The sequence below is a fragment of the Amphibalanus amphitrite genome, unplaced genomic scaffold (genome assembly GCF_019059575.1).
Source record: "Amphibalanus amphitrite isolate SeventyFive unplaced genomic scaffold, NRLGWU_Aamphi_draft 001629F_arrow, whole genome shotgun sequence".
In the NCBI taxonomy this organism is placed as follows: domain Eukaryota; kingdom Metazoa; phylum Arthropoda; class Thecostraca; order Balanomorpha; family Balanidae; genus Amphibalanus; species Amphibalanus amphitrite.
This window is the reverse complement of record NW_024883122.1, coordinates 99,858-120,091: the sequence shown is the minus strand read 5'-3', so window position 1 is coordinate 120,091 and position 20,234 is coordinate 99,858. Positions and strand designations below refer to the sequence as shown.

The 20,234-nt window shown below is 47.6% G+C and overlaps 1 protein-coding gene and 1 long non-coding RNA gene across 3 annotated transcripts in view; one reads left to right on the top strand and one right to left on the bottom strand.

Moving 5' to 3' along the window:
• Nucleotides 1-78: 78 nt before the first annotated feature.
• The window catches only part of LOC122374264 (protein arginine N-methyltransferase 9-like), a 34,174-nt gene continuing 14,018 nt past the window's right edge, over nt 79-20,234 (bottom strand). For both annotated transcript variants that reach the window (XM_043352899.1, XM_043352900.1), the window contains exons 2-8: nt 8,510-8,774; nt 8,056-8,182; nt 6,294-6,536; nt 5,790-5,957; nt 4,144-5,316; nt 1,179-1,326; nt 79-807 (exon numbers count right to left, since the gene is read on the bottom strand). In XM_043352899.1, the coding sequence (XP_043208834.1) occupies nt 481-807; nt 1,179-1,326; nt 4,144-5,316; nt 5,790-5,957; nt 6,294-6,536; nt 8,056-8,182; nt 8,510-8,681 (2,358 nt within the window). In that variant the 5' untranslated portion in view covers nt 8,682-8,774 and the 3' untranslated portion in view covers nt 79-480. The remainder of the gene's footprint in view (nt 808-1,178; nt 1,327-4,143; nt 5,317-5,789; nt 5,958-6,293; nt 6,537-8,055; nt 8,183-8,509; nt 8,775-20,234) is intronic.
• On the top strand, nt 9,288-14,195 carry LOC122374265. The gene is made up of 2 exons (XR_006255179.1): nt 9,288-9,346; nt 14,134-14,195. It is a non-coding gene; the product is annotated as an uncharacterized LOC122374265 (long non-coding RNA).

Below are 20,234 nucleotides of genomic sequence, written 5' to 3'. Positions count from 1 at the left end.
GGCACAATTTAACTGGTTTTAACAACATTTTAGAAGGTGGGATAGTCCCTTTAATGACTAGTATGAAAAATACTGACATTCTTTCAGCGACTTAAATACTTATGCACACAGTATCACGGCGCCAATCTCAACACTCAACAGTTTACTCGGATCGCTCATTGATCACAGCGCTACAAGGGTCACCAGTCGCGTTGGACCGGTCACAGCAGTACGATGGGAAACCGCGTCTTCCTGAGCTCGCACACATCTCGCCACTCGCTGTCCTCAGTCGGTGATTAGTCCTCACTCCTCTGTACTAACCGAGAGGCATCACTGGGCAGTGGGCACTCAACTGCCGCCGACGAATCTCATCCGGCACTCATCAATCGTAATACGCGAGTGGCACTTGGCACAATTCACTTGAACTGGCACGGCTAGCAGCATTCGCGAATGGCACTTCTTCAGACGGCCATCATTCAATGCCATCCTACTGGTGTGAGATCACTCGTTCACCATCACAATCACTCCATCCGCAGTGGGATGCACCGTCCCACACACTGCGTGCCCGGGTTGGACCGTTCGCCGAGTCTGCAGGGCAGCTGCCATTTGCCTTCCGAACTCTGGCCTCCCTACCCCCACCTCACTGTCATCTACCGGCCGAAACCAGTACACTAGTCCGTGCAGTTCACCGGTAGATGTCACTGGTATCGAGAAGCGCGGTGGGCCCGTGGAGCCCGAGGTCAGATCAAGGCAGCTGATGACGTGGATGTCGCTCAGGTCGGAGGACACGGCTCGGTGGCGGTACGGAAAATCTTGTTGTTGGGTTACCTGGAAATAAGACGAAGCCTGTCAAGCAAAGAGTTGAGACAATTTAGGTCATGACAGGTCAAGACAACCCAGGTCAGATCAGCAATCACTCATTCAATACAAAATATTTAGTTTTCAGAACTGTTAATTACCATATAGCTAGAGGATGGGTCCAACTGTTTTCATGAAGTATTGCACTAGAAGCGAACGCTAGTAATTGCTCAAGCTAGGAACAAGCGAAAATCGTTTTATTTTTCTGCACCCGCCGAAGCCGACATACTACAATACACAACGGACGCACTGTACCGATATCTCCAACACCACAGACACATTACTACACCTACACCCCCGGCGTACCCCACACAAACACCTCTCTGCCCCGTCCGTCTCACCGCGAACACGTTGATGGCGCTGCAGTCGAGGCCCTCCGTGTTCTCCGGCTGGACTGCCGTCATGTTGAGCAGCAGACGACTGGAGACGGCGACTGCCAGGAGTTGGAGACGAGACGGCCACAGCAGACCGCCCGGCCGCACGGACACGCTGTAAGATAAACAGGCATAGGCATTACGATCTAGTTTACAAGCCTGTCTGAATGGGGTGATGGTCTTGACTACGAGAATCGGGTTTCACGGGCGACTAAGACGGTTCGCAATCATAGAACACTAAAAGTTGTTTCCAGGGGCGTAGGCAGGGGGGGGGCCACTGGGCCATGGCCCCCCCCCCCTTGGGCGCCGAAGGCGCCCTTTGCGATTGGAGGGCGCCGAAGGCGCCCTCCAATCGCAAATGCAATTGTGATATAATCGAATCGAAAAACAATCGCGACTGGAGGGCGCCCTCCAATCGCGAATGTGTTTACAGGGAAAATACGGATGGAGGGCGCCCTCGGAGGACGCCCATTCCAAATACGCCCTCCAAATACGGTTGGAGGGCTCCCTCGGGCGCCCTCCAACCACATTTGTAGGCTGTAGCTCTCTAAGCGTAACGGTGGTCGCCTATGTAAGCCGCTGTCCTGTAAATAAGCGCCCTCTCACCCGAAGGCGCCCTCCTGTAGGTCGCCACCCTGCTACACATTGCCGCCCTTCTGCTGATCGGCGTCAGTAAAACGACGGAGATTCAGTAAATGACCCAGCTTGAATACTGACCAGCAGATTTGTATATAATACCCCTGCATGCATGATTCCCTTCATCTGAATCCTTCTAACACTGCTCCTGTGTGGATGTATGAACGAATGTGTACTCCTGGGAATTAGAAACTAGTCACTAACTGTTTTCAGTTATGACTACTATGCCTTCTCTTACACCTTTATACTAACAGCATGATAATGTGTCTCGTTTTTTGCTTCCTTGAGTTTGTTTCATTTCCTAGCTGGGAGTGCCGCGACAATTGTCTTCATTATTTTCCTGGAGGTGTTAACGTAAGGTTCTGTGTGTCGTTGGGATAGAGGGAGGGGGCACTCCTGGTCACCTGATAATGGGTGGCGGTGTAGAAGTTTAAAAAAAAAAAATCGGCGTCCTCATAATTATTGGCGCTCTCCTACCTATTGAGCCCTCATGTGAAATTTTGAAGGCCGCCTTTCTCCCTTTTGGCACCCTCTTGTTCAGTGCCGCCCTCCTACCTATTGGTTCCCTAGTCCTTCCTGTTGAATGTTAATCGGGGCCCTTCTCCTATTGGCGCCCTCGTGTAGATCGCCGCCCTCCTAACCACTGGCACCCTCCTGTTGATCACCGCCCTCCTATCCACTGGCACCTTCCTGTTGACCAGCGCCCTCCGCACAGACGCCCTCCTGTTCGTGTCATCCTCTTGAGCAAAGGCGCCCTCCTCACCATTGCCACCCCTATTTTAATCGTCACCCTTCCGCTCATTGGCGACTTCCAGTTGATGACCGCCCTCCCACCTATTGGCGACCTCTTGTTGATCGCCACCCTCCTATTGGTGCTCTCCTGTTCCTCGCCACCCTCTTACCTGGTGGCGCCGTCCTGTTGATTGTTGATCGGCGCCCTCCTACCTATTGGTGCCCTCCTGTTGATCGCTGCCCTTCTATCCATTGGCGCCCTCCTGCTGCTCGCCAACTTCCTACCTATCGGTGCCCTACTGTCGAAACTCGGGATGTTGATCGGGGCTCTTCTACCTATTAGTGCCCTCCTGTGGATCGCAGCCCTTCTACCTATTGGCAACATCCGTTGATCGCTGCCCTCCTATCATTTATTTACTCCTTTGGCATGTTTTTCAACTTAGTCGTTCTATTGCACATAGTTGATGTCTTGCCTGTGAAAACTGCCACAAATGAACGTGCATTCAGCACAATGAATGAAGTATCTATACCTACCAAAACTATCTACGCTCTACGATGCATAAAACACGTCTTTGGTCTTAACGGATTGATCCTACTTTACGTGCATCATGGCATCTATATGGATTACGATTAAGTATTGTCAACAGGTTCGGGCGCAACAGCAGGCATCTGAAGTTTCGGTGATTGAAACTGGTTATGTGGGTACACTGTATGCATCTGTGAGAAGGCTATGAAGGCTGGTCTGAGGTAATTTGGATGATGTTTACGCATCTCGCGCTCCGGTATCAATCCGATACGGTGATCTGGTGCGTAGATATGCCACCGCCAATAAACTTTTATACATCGACACCCATGAGCCAAGCTTTCTGTACAGTTTGTGTGGCAGCGGCCCGACCAAACCTTAGGTATTTTTTACACCTTCAAATTTGGTAAAAGAGCGAGAGGAGCTTTGAACAGTGATCGTATAAAAGGCGTGCCTAAAAAGCGGAGGAAAAGGTTGTTTTCAAAAATTTCGCGCGCCTTCGGCGCAGCATTTCAAGAACACTTGACCTTTTGTGACCTGGAGTATACTGAATACACACGATGCAAAATCAATGCAGCACGACCTATACGAGGTTACGCAAAAAAAAAAAAAACTGGTGGCATGGTAAAAAACGCCTCCCAACCCCCCAACCCCCACTGAGCGATTTTTTATCTCGCGACCGTATGGCGCCCTCCTTGGGTGAGGTGGCGCCCTCCAAACCCTTGGCCCCCCCCTTCGCGATTTTCTAAATACGCCGCTGGTTGTTTCCCATTCCACATGAACTTACCAGGCCTTAGTTCATGAGTTCAGTGGGTTTCAAATAACTTGCAGTGAAAGCCTCGTGCCGGAAACGACAATATTAAGTAAATAGATGGTCGCCATTCACATGGCAATAAAACATATGATTTGATTATCACTTGACCTCGAGCATCACGCCAAACTCAAACTTCTCTTAGCGCTGTATAATGTAGGTTTAGGTATATATAAAACCTCAAGTACGCCTCCCGTATACCGCACCAGTAGCTCCCATTCTTCACTCACCTCTGTACCATCCTCAGCACAGCCGGGTCGAGCCGACCAGAAGGCAGCACGGGGGCCGACAGCACGCAGTCCCAGCTCCCGTTCGTCCGCCGGTCCTTCCCCTCTGACGGAACCCGGGTGACTGACTCTGACCCCTGCTCCCCCACCGGGCTCTGACACTGTCCGACACTCTCTGAAGTTACCTCGGCACTCTTACTGTCCATACGGATCACATTGACCCCACTCAGATCGAGAAGACGAGCGAGAGGTATGGGACACAGGTCCAGCAGCCGGGGAGGAGGGGAAGACGGTGGCCGGGCAGCCATCCAGTGATGTAGGGCGGAATTTAGGGTGTTTAAATGCTGAGAGTTCCCGGCGAAGGCTAGTGCTTCCGGGCTGACCTCTTCGGGGTTGGTGGAGGTTACCACATCGTCGCCAGATGCATATACGTCATCGTCGGGTTCAGCAGCTTCACATACATCACGAGCTGTGGTACTGGCAGGGGTTCGGCATATTTTCGCAGCTTCAGTATCCATTTTAGGCTGATTTGATTCAGGTGTATGATTTTCGTCCATTTCTCCAGTTCCATTCCCCAAAGTGGCTCTCTCTGTTGACGCGTCTTCTAGTCGCAGCTCTAGGTGACCCTTACACACGCTCCTGATCACTAGGTTCTGCCCAGCACACACCACGTGACCGGTCGGTACCGGGAACACCGCCTGTTCCCAGCACGTTTCCTCACCGGGCGCACTGCTCAACACCTCTCCCTCACCCAGCTGGAGCTCAAACCACGTGACCAGCGCATCCAGCCGTCCGTCGGCCGTACACCGCATCACGTGACGTCCCTCCACACCACTCAGACCGCGCTCTATATCATCCGGGTCGTTAAAATCCACTGAGTACACCTGCACTGGCTCGGTGAGCAGTTTGTATCCCCCGGGCGTGTCCTCCAGCCGTTCCGACCAGTAGGGTTCCGTCAGACGGCGCCGCAGCTGATCGCCGCTGGGCAGACGGGCACTGAGCTGTGAGCGGATCTCTGCACTCTCCACGGCAGCGGCCCAGACGGCGGCAGAGGCCGGCAGCACGCGTCCCCGCCCCGGGGGTAGCAGCAGGTGGCGCCAGGCGTGCTGTAGTGTGGAGAGGATGTGCTCGCCCAGCAGACCGGCATCGAACGTCTCGGTCACTAGTAGAGACGCCCTGTCAAAAAAAAAAAAAAAAAAAACGTGACGTTTAGAAAACGCGGAATACAATGAGAGCGACACTGTTGAAGAGTAGAGCCAAAGAGAAATACAGAACGAGAATACTCACTATGCACGTAAAGCTTGATAAGACGAAACAAGGGCTAAAAGCAGTCGTTAAGTAACTGTTCTCCCCTCACATAAAAGACAGCGTAATTATAAAGAAAATGCATTAGATTGGTGAGATTAATTATCAAAACGCCCTGCACTATTATCTACGTCCTTATTTTTTTCAATCTGGCTTCTACTTTAACCTCAATTGAACGGCCCATCCAGCATCCAGCAACCAGCTTCTGCGACCCACCACGTCCCATTTCAGCATCGTTGCGTCGCCGCCAGCGTGTCCCCCGCCTTTACTTGACAAGTAAAGGCTTGACATTGTAAAGTATTACAATGACGACAAGTAATACTTGTCGTCATTATTCTACCCACCTGCACGGGAGGTCCTCCCCGACGGTGAGCTCGTGGGACCACTTGTTGACCAGCTGGACGCGCCTCTCCAGTGCGTTATCCGCCAGGGTCGCGGCCGCCACCTGGCACATGGCCTCGGAGCTCTCACAGGCGACCACAGGAGAGGCACCCGCCTGCGCTGCCAGCATGCTGAAAACAAACGCAATGAAGGTTAGGTTGAGAACATATGTGGATTGTACGTAATCGCGTTCGCCCTCTCGTTGCAGTATTGGAAGGATCGCAGAATGTCTTGCTACAACACTGCTAAGTGCTAACACTACTAACAGAGAATGTCGACTTGCTACATTCATTATTGATTCAATAAAAAGCATCACAAATAAGTAGCAACGCAAGCTTTAACTAATGATTCGAACTTTCAAATGTGCGTAGTTTTATAAGAGTTTCACGCACAATCACGCACAGATCGATCTTAAAAAGACGCCTAACGTCATAAAAGCCCCTAGCCGCGACAACACGACCCCTCACCTGAGTAGCCCGGTGCCGGCGCCTACATCCAGCACCAGTTCTCCCTCGGTCAGGCGCCGGGACGCCGCACGCACCGCGCGCCCATACGCAGCGTTCCTGCGTGCGTCATTGAGCATCGTGAAGTGCCAGCGGTCCACCAGCTGAGAGTTGGCACGCTCCAGGCCGTCTCGGGCGGCCACCAGACTGCCGTCGGCCCGCGCCGCGCGCAGGAACTGAGCGGCCGCTTGGAGCACGTGGCCATGCCTGGGAACGGGACGGGCGGGGCTCGGAGTTTCGGCCTGGTATACCACGTGGCGGAGGCTGCAGTGTCGGATGTTTTTCGGTGTTTTTTGAGGGCGATGGCACGCTACAGAGCCACATAGGGCAGGGTAACATCCTCCACAGCCACTCTGATGTCCTTCACCCAGTTCTTTGTTTCACAGGACGCGCAAATTGTATCGATAAATTGAGACACGCGTGCGTCCACGCTTAAAGTAGACATCACCATCCGGAATTTGGAGCTTGAATTCACACTGGAGCCTCCTGATTCGTCTCTAGCGCAATCAGTGCTTCTTTCGCGTACTTCATCACAACTGGTGGCATCATTAACGCAGGTCGTGACTGCGGATGTGCCGACAACCGGGCACTGCTGCTCTGTCAAGGTGAGGCTCTCCAGACCTGAGACAAGGTCCGTTTTGTCGATCTGAGCTGGGCAGTTCACCACCGAATCAGCGCACTCTGCACTCTGTGATCCAGGCTTTTTACCAGCACCATCTACGAGATGTCGCGGCACGCTGAACGACAGCAGCGGCAGCCAGCGGCCGTCCACGTCTACAGAGACGTTATAAACCCTCAGCGGCACCGCTGTCAGACCGGCATAACCCGTCTGCGACACGCTGTCGGTCGGAGGAACCCAGTACACCACGGGGTACCCGAGCAGGGTCCCAGCCGCTGCTGGAAGGCTCCACTCGGGACCGGTTTCCAGCTCCAGGATTACTGTATCCTCCTCAGCGCCCCCAAATATCAGCTGTCTGAGTAAAGACTCTGTCTGAGCGCAAAAAGCAGTGCGGACCTCGTCACTTGCTAGAGAGGGTCGGCTATCGCTCATAGCCGCGCCGTTTCCGGAGAACGATGCTATGTTTACGAGTACCACGTTATCCGCCGCCCGTTCTAAGTGCCATTTCAGTGTCCCCAGATGACAGGTAAGTGCATCTCCTGCCAGCGATAGAGTGGCCAGCGAGTCGCCGATCAGTCCACGCTGGCGACACTCGTCCAACAAACGCGCCGCCTCCGGAGGGCCGATGGCACAGCAGTCCCAGAGACAGCTGGGCCGCACACCCCCGGCCACCGCCAGCAGCTGAGCGCGGATGTGAGCGGTGTGGCGGCGGCCGCGCCGTCCGAGCGCCGCGTCCACCGCCGACAGCCACGGGTCCATAGTCACCTGCAGACCGCGGGGAGGAGCCGCGACAGTGTCCGCACAACAGGCTGGGGAGAGAGGTGGATGGGATGGTGCTGGTTTGTGGAGTAATTGTGTATGAGTCACAGTTATCAGCTACAGAGGGCCAGTAAAGAAACTCAGCCACAAGAGAAACTACAAGGAACAAAACATGCTGAACAATGCAACAATAAATATAAAGTCACTGAAACAATAGCAAAAGTGATCATGTTAATATTAAACATATCACAGCATTTTGAAAGCCATAAGAGAAAAAAGTTACAGAAATGTTGCCTGGTGTTTAACATATTATTTTATATTAAAACAGCAGCCACGAAAAATGCTCACCTGTATAAGAAATCACCTAGAGAGCTGATGATTATTGCACTCTCAGGATATACTTCAAGAACAGACTCATATATTTTCAACAGATCCTGATGTCTCCCTGCATCTTCCAAAGATTGGGTAGCTTTTCCTGAAACAATCATGTATATTGAGCCATAACATTTAAGCACTAGGTATTAATCAACACACAGCCCTGACAACAAGTTCAACTCACCATTTTGATAAAATTCTGGGTAACATTTAGCAGCAGTAGATTGATTTCAGTTAACAAGAAAGCAAACACTATTGAGCTATAAATCAAATGATGAAGCTGGTATCATTATTCAGCTAGAAAACAAAACAAAAAATCTGATGAATTTAAAACACTGTCCACAGTATGGTGATGGTCACAATTGTATTTTTTTTTATAAAAAACATGGACTTGATTCACAGGCAATGACAATGCTTAATTGCTTACCAAGGCAGGAAGCAACTGTGTGATGAAGTTCATCAGATTTTTCTGGAAGAAGCTTCACAACCAAAAGGAGATGGCCCAATGCCAAACCAAAATTATTGCTACTGATACATTTTATTGCCAACTTGTGATGTTTTTCAGCAGTGTTTTGATGATCCTTCCTTGACTGATTCATTCCATTAGCAGTTATCAAAATACTATTTCATAAATTGGATCACTAAAAGGCATCAATGATCTTGAAACATTCAAAAGCATTCTTTTCTGGAACCTAGAAAATAGAAGGGATGGTTAACACGAAAGTTGGAAGTAATCATTATTGCTGAAATGCATAAAACAGGTAACATACTTAACTTAATGATTCTGAAAAGCTGGAATAAATTAAACATTCAATGAAATGTGTTCAGGCTATATCAAAATAATTTGATTGAAATTTCTTAATGTTTAACGAACAAAATACATATTAAAGTACATTCCCATTTTGAGCATCCATCCAAATCCTCGATCCCAGAACATAAATGTCAGCAATAGCATAGTTCAAGTTAACTGTTTGAAAATTTGTACTTCATGCATGCAATGGGAATTAGATAAATTGTAGTCAATGTTTTAATCATTTAGTTTGAGTCATTATTAGACAAATTTGTACTTTCTGGTCCCTCAAGTCGAAAGTAAAGAGAACGCTAGTTTGAGTCAAGGCTATATAAACCGTTTGAGTCATGAAAGTAGCTTGCAAAAACGGGCCTTGGTAACAACTGGATTTCCATTACGTCATGGGTGATGATGTCACACCACGGGTGACGTTTCACTGCTGCTGCTGCTGTCCACGGAGGGCAGCGTTTGTGAGTGGAAAACAGCACAGTGTATATAAATACAGTGTCGGCAAATGAGCCTGGTCACGTGACCGGCGGACTCGCTGTTTTTCGAGGGATCCGCACGTGCGGTTGTGGCGGGGGCACCTCCCGGTAACTGTGGTGCCGACTCGCTCTCGGCCCCCATAGGGATACAATGGGACCTACTTTTTGATTAGCTCTCCTGACTAAACTAGGACGAATTTTTCAAAGATACAACTAGCACCACATGCAGTCGTGTGTAAGCTTTCTAACGGTACCAAAAATATATTTTTATCGGCAAAATTGAATAAGTACAGGCCCATTTTAGGTTCGATTCGCGCTTATGACGGAAGAGAAGCCACCACTAATTATAAATACAACGAACAAGTGTTGAAAACCGGAGTATAAATGCAGTTTTGAATTACATTAAAGCCATTTTCAGTCACTGCAACCGATGAGTGGAAGTGATCGGTGTATTAGGTCACCCGTTACCGTTAGGTATTACTTTTTAACTACCTACCAACAACACCCATAGGTATTGTTCTGATCTATTCCAGACAACAAACTAAGGTTTTGTGTTGAACTGTGCCAGAAAGAGCAGTTAGATCAAATATGGATACGAAGGTAAATAGGACTATACGAGCATCCATGTTGATACGTTTATGCTGGAGCTAGTAGTTGATAGGTGTTCCGTTCTATTGATGCGGGCAAACAACGAATCGGGGTTGTCATGGGCGAATCTGTAGGTATAATTGTGTCTTGTATGAAACATGCACGGTATCTGCAAATACTAGAATGCTGCTGCTAAGCTGAAAGAAGGCTCAGCCGGACTTTTATACTATGAACCGGCCATGTTTAGTTTATGCCGGGCTCGAGGGTGCAGTGTTCGTCACGGGCCAGCCAACCCACAGAACACAGCCCATCCCAAGCGGGGCCCATGGGCGCCGAACCCAGCCCAGCTCAGGCCCATTGAATTTCACACGCTTTTGAGGCTTTTATGGCGGTCGCCGGAATAGGCAAATGGTAGATCAACTCTTCAAAAATTGTTTCAATATCTACTTCGCTGGGAGGAAATGAGCTTTGATTGTCAAAAAATGCAAAACTTTGCATTTGTTACAGGCACAACATCCGAAATGCAACATGTGCTTACAGTTGTACGCCCGTCCTTAACATGGTTGTCATGAAAGTTGGGGGAGGGGGGAGGCGGCCGCACGTTGAGGGGTCACAGTCCGGTATTTTGACGCCCCCCCCCCCCCTTTACCGCCTGAACGGGAACCTTCACTCCATCCCGTCCTCTGTATTAACCGCCTTTAAGCCCGCCCGATGACCCTGCCGTTTTCAAAGCCAACCTGAGCTGAGCAAGATAATTCGGTGTAAACGTCGACAACTGCAGTGAGTTGTGTGCAGTCCCGGTGTTCCGCTACAACATTATTGCACCTCTCGTTTTCGCCATCATCGACGCCGTGCACTTCCGAAACATGGATGCTCCGGGACAGTTTGAAACAAGTAGATGTCCTACACGGACGCTTTGCACATCCAGTGTCTATACATATTTCCATATTTCAAACAAATCGAGCAGAAAATATTATAACGAAACAGCGGCGTACAGCGTACAGCGTGCAGCGGGGATATCTGAACAATGCACCATACATGACGAAGAGCCAGCAGACCCTGGTGCAGCTCAAGACGGCGGTCGTTGATACCACTCTTGTGCCTGCGCCCAATGCGCGCCAACGTTGGCGGGGGGGGGGGGGGGGGAGCAGTGAGTCATTCAATACGTTGAGCTACTTTGAACATGTTCCATAGCGGCCTGACAGTAGCAAATGTGTGTTGGCTAGCTGCGCAACTGAGTAAATTTTCACACAATTTTACTTCCTTTGATTTGCAAATCCTTTTATCTGGTAAACATGCTTTAATTAAGTAGAATGATAATGAAGTGATTCAGTTTTTGGAAACGTTTCAGAACAAAACATATTAAAACAATGTCTCATACGTATTATCAGAATAACAACAAAGACCGCCGGCCATCGGTCATGAACACCGTTCACCTGTCACTATCACTGCCAGTGGAAACGCACACACACACGCGCGCACACGGACACACACGTCAGCCGCAGTCAGTTACAGGTAAGTTCCCAGAGGCCTCTCCGACGGCGGCCGGCCGGCTCCCAGAGGCTGCTCCGACAGCGGCTGGCCGTGGCTCCCAGGGACTGCTCCGACGGCGCGGCGGCTGTCGCTACCAGGGGCTGCTCCGACGGCGCCTGGCGCGCCGCTCGCAGATCCTCCTTGGAGTTCTAGCGCGCTGATGGTGGCTGTGTGATCCGCTTTCCCTTTCTGAGCTTGGTGTAGCACAGGCGACCTGCAACCACATCACAAAAACTGAGTTTGTGAATTTGAATCAACTTTGAACTGAACCACAACTATTATGTTTTTTTTATGAAGATTTACCAAACCAACAATTTCAACTTCCACACTGCGCTGACAGGTATACACATAATACACAAATAAAGGCTAAAACCGTTTTTCCACTTCTTCCACTTGTCATCAATACATTTTGCCCAAGATATGAGTGTGCAACAAGTAATACATATGACTAGCCTGCTGCATCGCTTTGATGGCTTCGTGCAAAATGTAAACCTAAAAATTTCGCTCTTTCTGATTTATGGCACATCACTTTTATGCCAATTTATTAACTTTTTGGAAGGTGGCATTGTCCCTTTAACACAGGCAAGCCCTTGCCGAGCCCGGCATATGCCCGGCCTCCTCGAGCTTAGGCCCGGCAAAAGTCCGGCGGGTCCGATTTTAAGCCCGACACCGGGGCCCTGTTTCACCGGTGATAGCAGCACGATGCTTTTACACGTGTCAAATTGGGTTTCCATGGAGACATGAACAGGCCCATTGCTCCAACACTACCACAAGTGTGACGTCAGCTCGCGCAATTTGATAGCAGCGTGGTAGCAGCGTCCCGTGAAACACCGCCCGGGCCCGTAGGCTCAAGACTTGCATCATTACTATGCATATACTGGTATGGTAAGCAACCTGGCATATGAGTTGGACTCAAACAATGAAGTTAAGTGGCTAGTGCTTACCGGAAATGAGCAATCTGGTACCCGATGTCCCGTTGTACTGGAAGAGTGTTGGGATGCAGCTGCCCTCCTCAAAATGACAGGAACAGAGCTGGGAAGTGCTCCTGGGAACTGCATCTGCACGTCTGTAAATGACAGATGCAACAAATGTAACAACTGGCAAACTGTTCTTGCACGTGGACTTTTACATACAAAATGCCTTGTGTTTAGAGGTAAGATATTGACTCAGACAGCACAGCCACAGCTTCTAAACAAGATGGTATCACTGACACTGTATCATGTTATTTTGGCTCCAGAATCCAGAATCAGAAGGTTGACATCCTCACCTAGCAATCAAAATGTAGTTAATTGGCTTTATATCAATGTGAGGTGCTAAGAGTGAACAATTATGATTATTTACAATGCTTCAGAACATGGTCAAACCTTAACTAACCCAACCTACAGTGGTTCGCTAGCAACATTCGTAGCACGTCTTTTTTGTACATAGTAACTGGAATATATGCTAGGTAAGAGTACCTACATCTTTTCTTTTTTTTTGTTAAAGAGGTATGCATTTGGCCTGTAGCCTATAACACACCTCTTCAACCAAAAATATTTTCCTTACCCATCCCAACACATCCCTTAGAGCTGCCTGCGGCATTACACTCAACGGATTACCAGGTCAAAGCATTACCTTCATTAGGTAACTTGTGGTAAACATGATAAGCTTTTAATGGATTTCATGTTCTCTTTCCTGTAATTAGTTTTATGCAATGGATTTGATTTGTTATGCTCATTATGATCAGCACAAAAATAAAACCTTTATATAAATAATATTTTCTGTATTTTAATAAAAGAAGAACTATATTTGGTAGTAGTAAAGCAGGCGTCACACTTCTTTTTGCAACCAAGGAGAGGTGCTGTAGGTTAGGTTGTAGGTTCTAAGTTGTAGGTACCTAGGTTGTAGAGTTTAGGTTGTAGGTATGGCTAGGTCAGGTTTAGTTAGGTTTGTTTTGGCTTGGTTCAATTAGAAAGCATCTCTGGGTATAGCACCTCTCCTTCATTGCAAAAAGTAGTGTGACGCCTGCTTTACAACTACCCAATATTCTATAGAAAATATTGTTTGACGCGGAAGCTTGCATTGATTTATCATGTTGTAAAATTCAAACCCATTGGCTGTTAGCAGCATGCCAATGCTGATTAGCTGACGATGACATGGCTGCATTCCTCAGCAAATTCCTCAAGAAGGCACTTTTCAGGACGAGAAATGGAATCTTTGCCTATGGTGATCATTGGGCTGTAAAAGCTCCTGGTTTGTGCTTGTCATTACATAACATTTATTACATTTATCATTACTACATAATGTATTGCATTTATCAATACAGCTAACAAGGACACATCTGGATCTTACCAAGGACACATCTGGATCTTACCTGACAGCCCTCACCCAAGCGACCCTCATCTTCTCCTCTCTTGGAAACCTCCTAAATGTACCTACATCTTGCAGCAACACAAAACTGAATCAGAGTAAGAGCTCTGCAATCTGCAATAAAATACTAGGCAGGTCATAGCAAAATACAAGAGAAAAGATTGAAAATCTGATACAAGCTTAAAATTGTATAAGATTTGGAGCAAGCAGTTTGTTGACGCCATCAAATGTATCAACCGCGCAGTATTTGTCATCAAATTTTGGTGCCGAGTCAAGGTCAAATGTCACGTGACATTTGGCCGACAGTTGGAAAACAGTAGCAACATTGTAAATGAAGGCAGTATTGGCGCTTATGCTACATATGAAATTTATAACAACATATTGATATTGGTGAATGTTTATTTTTGTTACTTTTCATAAACCCTCCATTTCAGAGGGGCTCTGGTATTAACTGGATAATTCGCCAGCTGACCCCGTATGGTGGCGCTAGTGGAGCAGCACCATATGACGTCAGCAGAAAACACCGTGAGCAGCTATGAAATGGGAGCGAGCACCACGGAAATATCGAAAGGTGATGGACATGTACTGACTTTGGTCATTCAAGTACCACCAACACCATACAAAAACCATATAATATCATCAAGACTGATTCTGGATTCGATTCGTTCGGGTATTTAAAATACATAAAAAATGTTTGTTACCGAATTCTGAAACAGTATAAGGATATTCTTGTTCCTTACTTTTACCTTGTGGAGTACTTTTACTTGCTTTCTAGTGCGCCCATCACTATCTTGAAATCTGGATTGCAACGCTGTAGGAAAACTTGTTTTTTCATTTGTCATTTCTTCCACTTTTAAGCAGTGATAATTTATTTGGTTTTATACATTAAATAATGAAGACGGCTCCTAACTTTTTAGGGATCTGCAGTGGCCCAGAGAGCAAAATCAGACATTTTCTAGAAACTTGAGGCCACTATTTTCTTATATGCTAGATAATATACAAATATTGACATGTAAAGAATGATACGGGTGTATAATTCTGCAGAAATATGAATTCAAAGTATTTAAATTTTTCAAGAACCTTTTTAAAATCTTCCATAATGACTTCTTTCAATACAAGGTGGAAGCAATTTCAGTTAACAATAAAGCAGCACAAGGCAGTACCTTGAGCTGCGATGATCCATAACCAATCGGCACCTGCAATTTGATTGATCTTCGAGATGTACCCTACCTCTGTTCCCTGACTTTCCCTTTTCGTTGTACCGGGTGAAGTGAATATTCTGTGAATATTCTTCTGACAGTCAGTTTTAAGTCCTACATTATGTTGTCAATCAGATTTAATTGGTTCAAAAACCGTCGTAGTCCGTCTCATTCGCAGTCTACATCTCCACATGAGCACCCATACATGCTCAAAATTTTCACTACGTATGTACTATGTACCCTGCAGCGTATCCTGATGAAAAATGTTTTGTTGAAATCAGAGACACTTCCCAAGGTAGGCCATAGTCCATGGCCATATATTTAAGTCAAAACAGATGAAACAGATAAACACAATTCCAATCATCAAGTCAACCAGCATCGACAATCTGCACATAAGTTCTAAACCTATTGCAAGACTAATTTGCATTCAAACTTTGTATTGCAGAAGGGTGGAAGCTGCATGGAATTATGCGACAATTTCAGCGTGCATCCACGCTCGAAAGAGCAGGGTTAATTGTAACAATGTCAATACCATAACAATAACGTAATTGTAGGTGTTGTGATTCGGTTGTCTCTTGTCTGTGCTGGCCATTGCGCGGGCGGTCCAGCGGCGGAACTCGGCTTCGCCGCCGTGGCGCGCTGGCAGTTGCTTCTTCTTCTTCTTCTGCATCCCACCGCCAACCCGCTCAGGGGGGCGGCGGCGCAGGCAGGTCGAGCGGCGGCTCGGTCCGCCCAACATCCTCGATGAAGGTGACGACCTTCGTCGCCGGGCCGCCGAGGACGTCGACCAGGCGAGGGTCGACACCCCAGCGGCGGCGGCGGGCCACCTCATAGGCCGGACAATCGGTCAGTAGGTGCGCCGCGCTGTCGGGCTCCCCGCACGCGGGGCATTCGTCGTCGGCTTCCGGGCCAATCTTGTGGAGCGTGTCACGGGTCAGCGGTGATGTGCCGGTCCTCAGCTGGGACAGCGTCACTGACCCCAGCGCGCCAGGGAGTCGTGGCCAGGCGTGGGGTCCGGGTGTGGGTGGGCAGCGGTTGCCCTCTGTCGCGACAGCTCCCGGACATGGCGCGTGACGGCGGCCCGCGCACTCGACAGGTCGATCGGTGCGCTGTCTTGGTCGCCCGCCGTGGCCTCGCCAGCCAGGCGGTCGGCGGTTTCGTTGCCGTCCAGCCCGGCATGGCCTGGCACCCACTGGAGCACCGTCTCGGTGCCGTTCTCGGCGATGATGCTCAGCACTCAGCAGCCTCCACACCTCGGCAGCCAGGGCCATGGTATGGTTAGCTGGGCCGCGGCCGAGTAGTTGGAGCCCAGACCTTGAGTCGGTGAGGAGGCGGACCGACTTGGTCGACGCCAACTCCCCGTCCTCCAGGCCGGCCACAGCCGCGAACGCCTCGCGCATGGCGGTCAGTTCTGCTCTTAGGCTGGAGCAGACCGCCCCTGCAGGAGCGCGCACAGTCTCTTCTCTGTTGAGGTGGTGGAACTGGATCAGAGCCTGCGCCGCCCTGTTCCGTCCGCCGCGAGCCGAGCCGTCCGACCAGATAGTGACGTCCGGGTGCGGGAGCTCTGCAATGGCTTGCAGGGCAGCTTCCCTGCAGACTGCAGGCGGGTCCGACCGGCGGGTGGCCACGGGCAGGTCCACCCTGAAGGTGATGCCGCCGCGGTGGCCCAGCCATGGCGGGTCGCAGCTGTAGAGCGCCGAAACCTGTAACACAATAAAATTGCAATTGTAACAAAGACCTGCATGGTCAGCACACATCTGCAGTGACTGTCATCCCAAGTTGGTATGAATTGGCACAAAGTTGGGTCATGGTAGCAGACGTAGCACAAGCTGTTGTGATATGCCATACCGCAGGACTAGGTCGTAGGTTGTAAATTTTAGGTTTAAGGCTGTAGTTTGTAGGTCAGGTTAGGTAAGGTTTGGTTAGAAAGACCCATTCTCATGCATCGGGCAGCTTGTGCTACATCTACCTTACCAATACCCAATTTAAATTCCCAAAATTGATGGCAAACAGGCTTTTTGTATAACAAGTGTGGTTAATTGTTCTAATCCCCGCTGCAATATGAGGGTAACTGCTTTTCTACAATCACAATATTTGAATTCATATATGTAGGTGTTCACATGTTCAGAAAATGATACAAAATATGACACAATTATAGCTGCAACTCAGTTGGTGACATACCAGGGAAATAAGCTAAAATTAGAGCACTCTATTTATTGCTCCTGCCCCATGTTGAAGAGATACCCCTAAAAGCGTGATCTTTTATCGGCCCTTACGCAGCAAGGCAGTAATTCTCAGACCGGTGGATGGTATCAATAGAAAGAGAATGCATCAAGGATTAACATGAATTAATTAAAATAACATTAAAATGTTGATTAAGCGTGGAAATTAGTCCCAAACATAAGCTAATTATTGCTCCTACCTCGGCGACGGCGCTCCCCGCAGTCGGCGGAGAAGCTAAAATAAAAGCCACCATCCTCCTCCGTAAGTCAATTTTAGAGCGGCCGAGTGGGCCGATGCGGCGGCCACCAAACTGAGGTGAGACGTGGCTAGTAATTGCAAACCGCCATAGAAATCAATATCTTAAGACGTACAATATGGGATGATTACTCTGAAGCTGGAGTGAAAGCATGAGTAGATTGCAAGAAACGAAATGCATAGATTGGTTGAATTATGTACAATAGGCACAGCTCAGATGAAGCCATCTCTATGATGTTGACATATGACATAACCCTTCCTCTCCTCACCTATGACCTAAGTGCATTGGCAGTTACCGGCATAGTTTTTGAGCACGAGTGCAATTCGCCATCGGACCGCAATACATGTTGCTAGGCTGCTGCAATTACAACGAACATACGAATACTGCCTTCATTTGTAGACGTTTGTTTTTTAGGCGGTCTTTGACGTGCAAGGGGGCATACCTGTCGACAACTTGAGTTTCTCCGAATTTCAAAAACTCCCAGAATTTCAATTCCTTATGCACTGTTCATGTTGTAGGTACAGCTATGTTCACAAGTTTTCGTTTCCTCCTGTTCTAAAAAGGATGATATTTGTCGATTTCGTGCGTCGCTGATAGGAGGGTGCGTTTAATAATTAGGCCCAACGCTTTCTGCATCCGCGAGTACCTTCAAAAGGGAACAACAGTTTCCATTTATTACACTATGGGACATGTGACAAAATGACCACTGGAACACGCATGAAACGGAGCTCATATTCCTAAAAATGTCTACCATCACTTCTTTTCTGACGCTATTAGCAAATACCATCTCAAGTTAGGTGGTTGACAGACAGTCAATGGAGATCTGGGGAGACTGAGTGATGCCAATTCACCACTTAACTGATAATGAGGGCCGAGGGAAGAGAAACATGCAACATGCACAACTGACAACTTGACAAGTGACAAAACACTACCACTATTGCACAGTGCACAACCAAATTACAGCAGCCAGCCCAAAAAATGCTTTTGGTGGCTAATTGCAAAACAAGTCACTAATAAATGTCTTAGTTGCAGCTGAACACTGCACAATAATCACACTGTTCACACATTGAGTGAGATGCCACAGGTGGTTTGAATCACACTTTGGTTCAACTGCAAATCTGAAGTGTTGCCATGAGGTTCATGCCTCCATGATCACAGCACTTTGGTTGTGGTTGACATAACACTTGTAGTCTGCAGAGTTCCACATGAACTGCAGACACCTCATCTGGTGGTCTTCATGTTGCTCAACTTCTTCAGGAGGCAAATGTCGACCACCCAGCGGAAGCATGGTCCTGCAGAAAAGAAAGGTAGTGCATAAGGTACAAACATTATCTGCTGAAACAGCTCCTTCTGTTGGCTGTTATTAAACTTTTAACATAGGTAACATAACAACATGTATTCTATGTATATTACATTTGTTGAAGTAAAATACTGCCGGCTATTTCAAAACCAGAAAATGAAATTATATTGTGGCATAATTCACCTGCTCAGCTACCAGTATCAAATAATAATTAATTTAATATTTGGCATATTCTATATAACACATTCATAGAATATTCTACTTCACGTCACAAGGACTCACAATCTTTCTGTTGGGTGTTTGATTGACGCATTAACTAAGTTTGTCTTAGGTTTTATTATTGCAAAAAAATCATATTGCATTATTGTATCACTATCAAAATACTGCCTGCAATAACAAAACAAGAACATGAAATGCCAATGAGCAAGCCGCCTTTCCTTAAAATGGATTACTTTGAAAGGAATTTTAGTTTCTTTTAAGGAAAAGGAGAAATGATTATCAGGTAATTATCAGAAAACCACTCAACCAGCAAGTGGCTGGGTGGTTTCACAGCAAACATCAAGCCAAAACATATGCTTACATCTATCTAACAATTGAGCCATTTGACTACTACAAGGATATGTGAGCAAAATAAGAATCCAATTATCCAATGTTGACTTCCTTGCAAAGTTTATGCCTTATTTTATGAAAATGTGTCACTAGAATATGATACTTATCATCGAATATTATTTAATTTACGATTTATTTCGATCGGAATGCACATGGAGTCCCGCGCCATTTTCGTCGACGATGAATATGATCGTGTTTCATGAAGAGATAAGGGGTTTCAATGGTCTTTCAAAGCAATAATTTGATGCAAAAATTTGTAGGAAATAATATGAAGCTGGTTCAAATGGCCATCAACCATTTAAAACACCGAAAATACTCACAACTCCGCCCCGACGACCACGCAGCACCGCGCACGCCACACTACTGGCACAATGCCAAAACTGTTGTCACAGCGGAAATGTTTTTTTTTCTCGATTGCAATTGTGGAATTATTTATTAAACAGAAGATGATCTTTCCGAAAAACCGACTGATTTCATACACAAATGCATGGAAAATAAAAAATCCCGGTAAGTTTATTTGTAATGTTTTGTCGATTTTGACATGCTCCTAGTTTGCAGCCATATTTCGATATGTTCTACAGGGAGTTCAGAATTATTTCAGGACCAATCTTTTCCTCATTCATTTTCCCGTCGATCATGAAATTTTTAGAGCGGAACAATTGGTTTCCAGGCGGTCCGAGCGGTTTTCGTGAGAAGGGTGCAAAAATCGGCGTCATTTTTAGAGCCTCGACACCAGCTCAACACAGGACCCTATGGGAGACGGTGAAGTAGCGGGAGCAATAAATAGAGTGCTCTAATTTTAGCTTATTTCCCTGGTGTG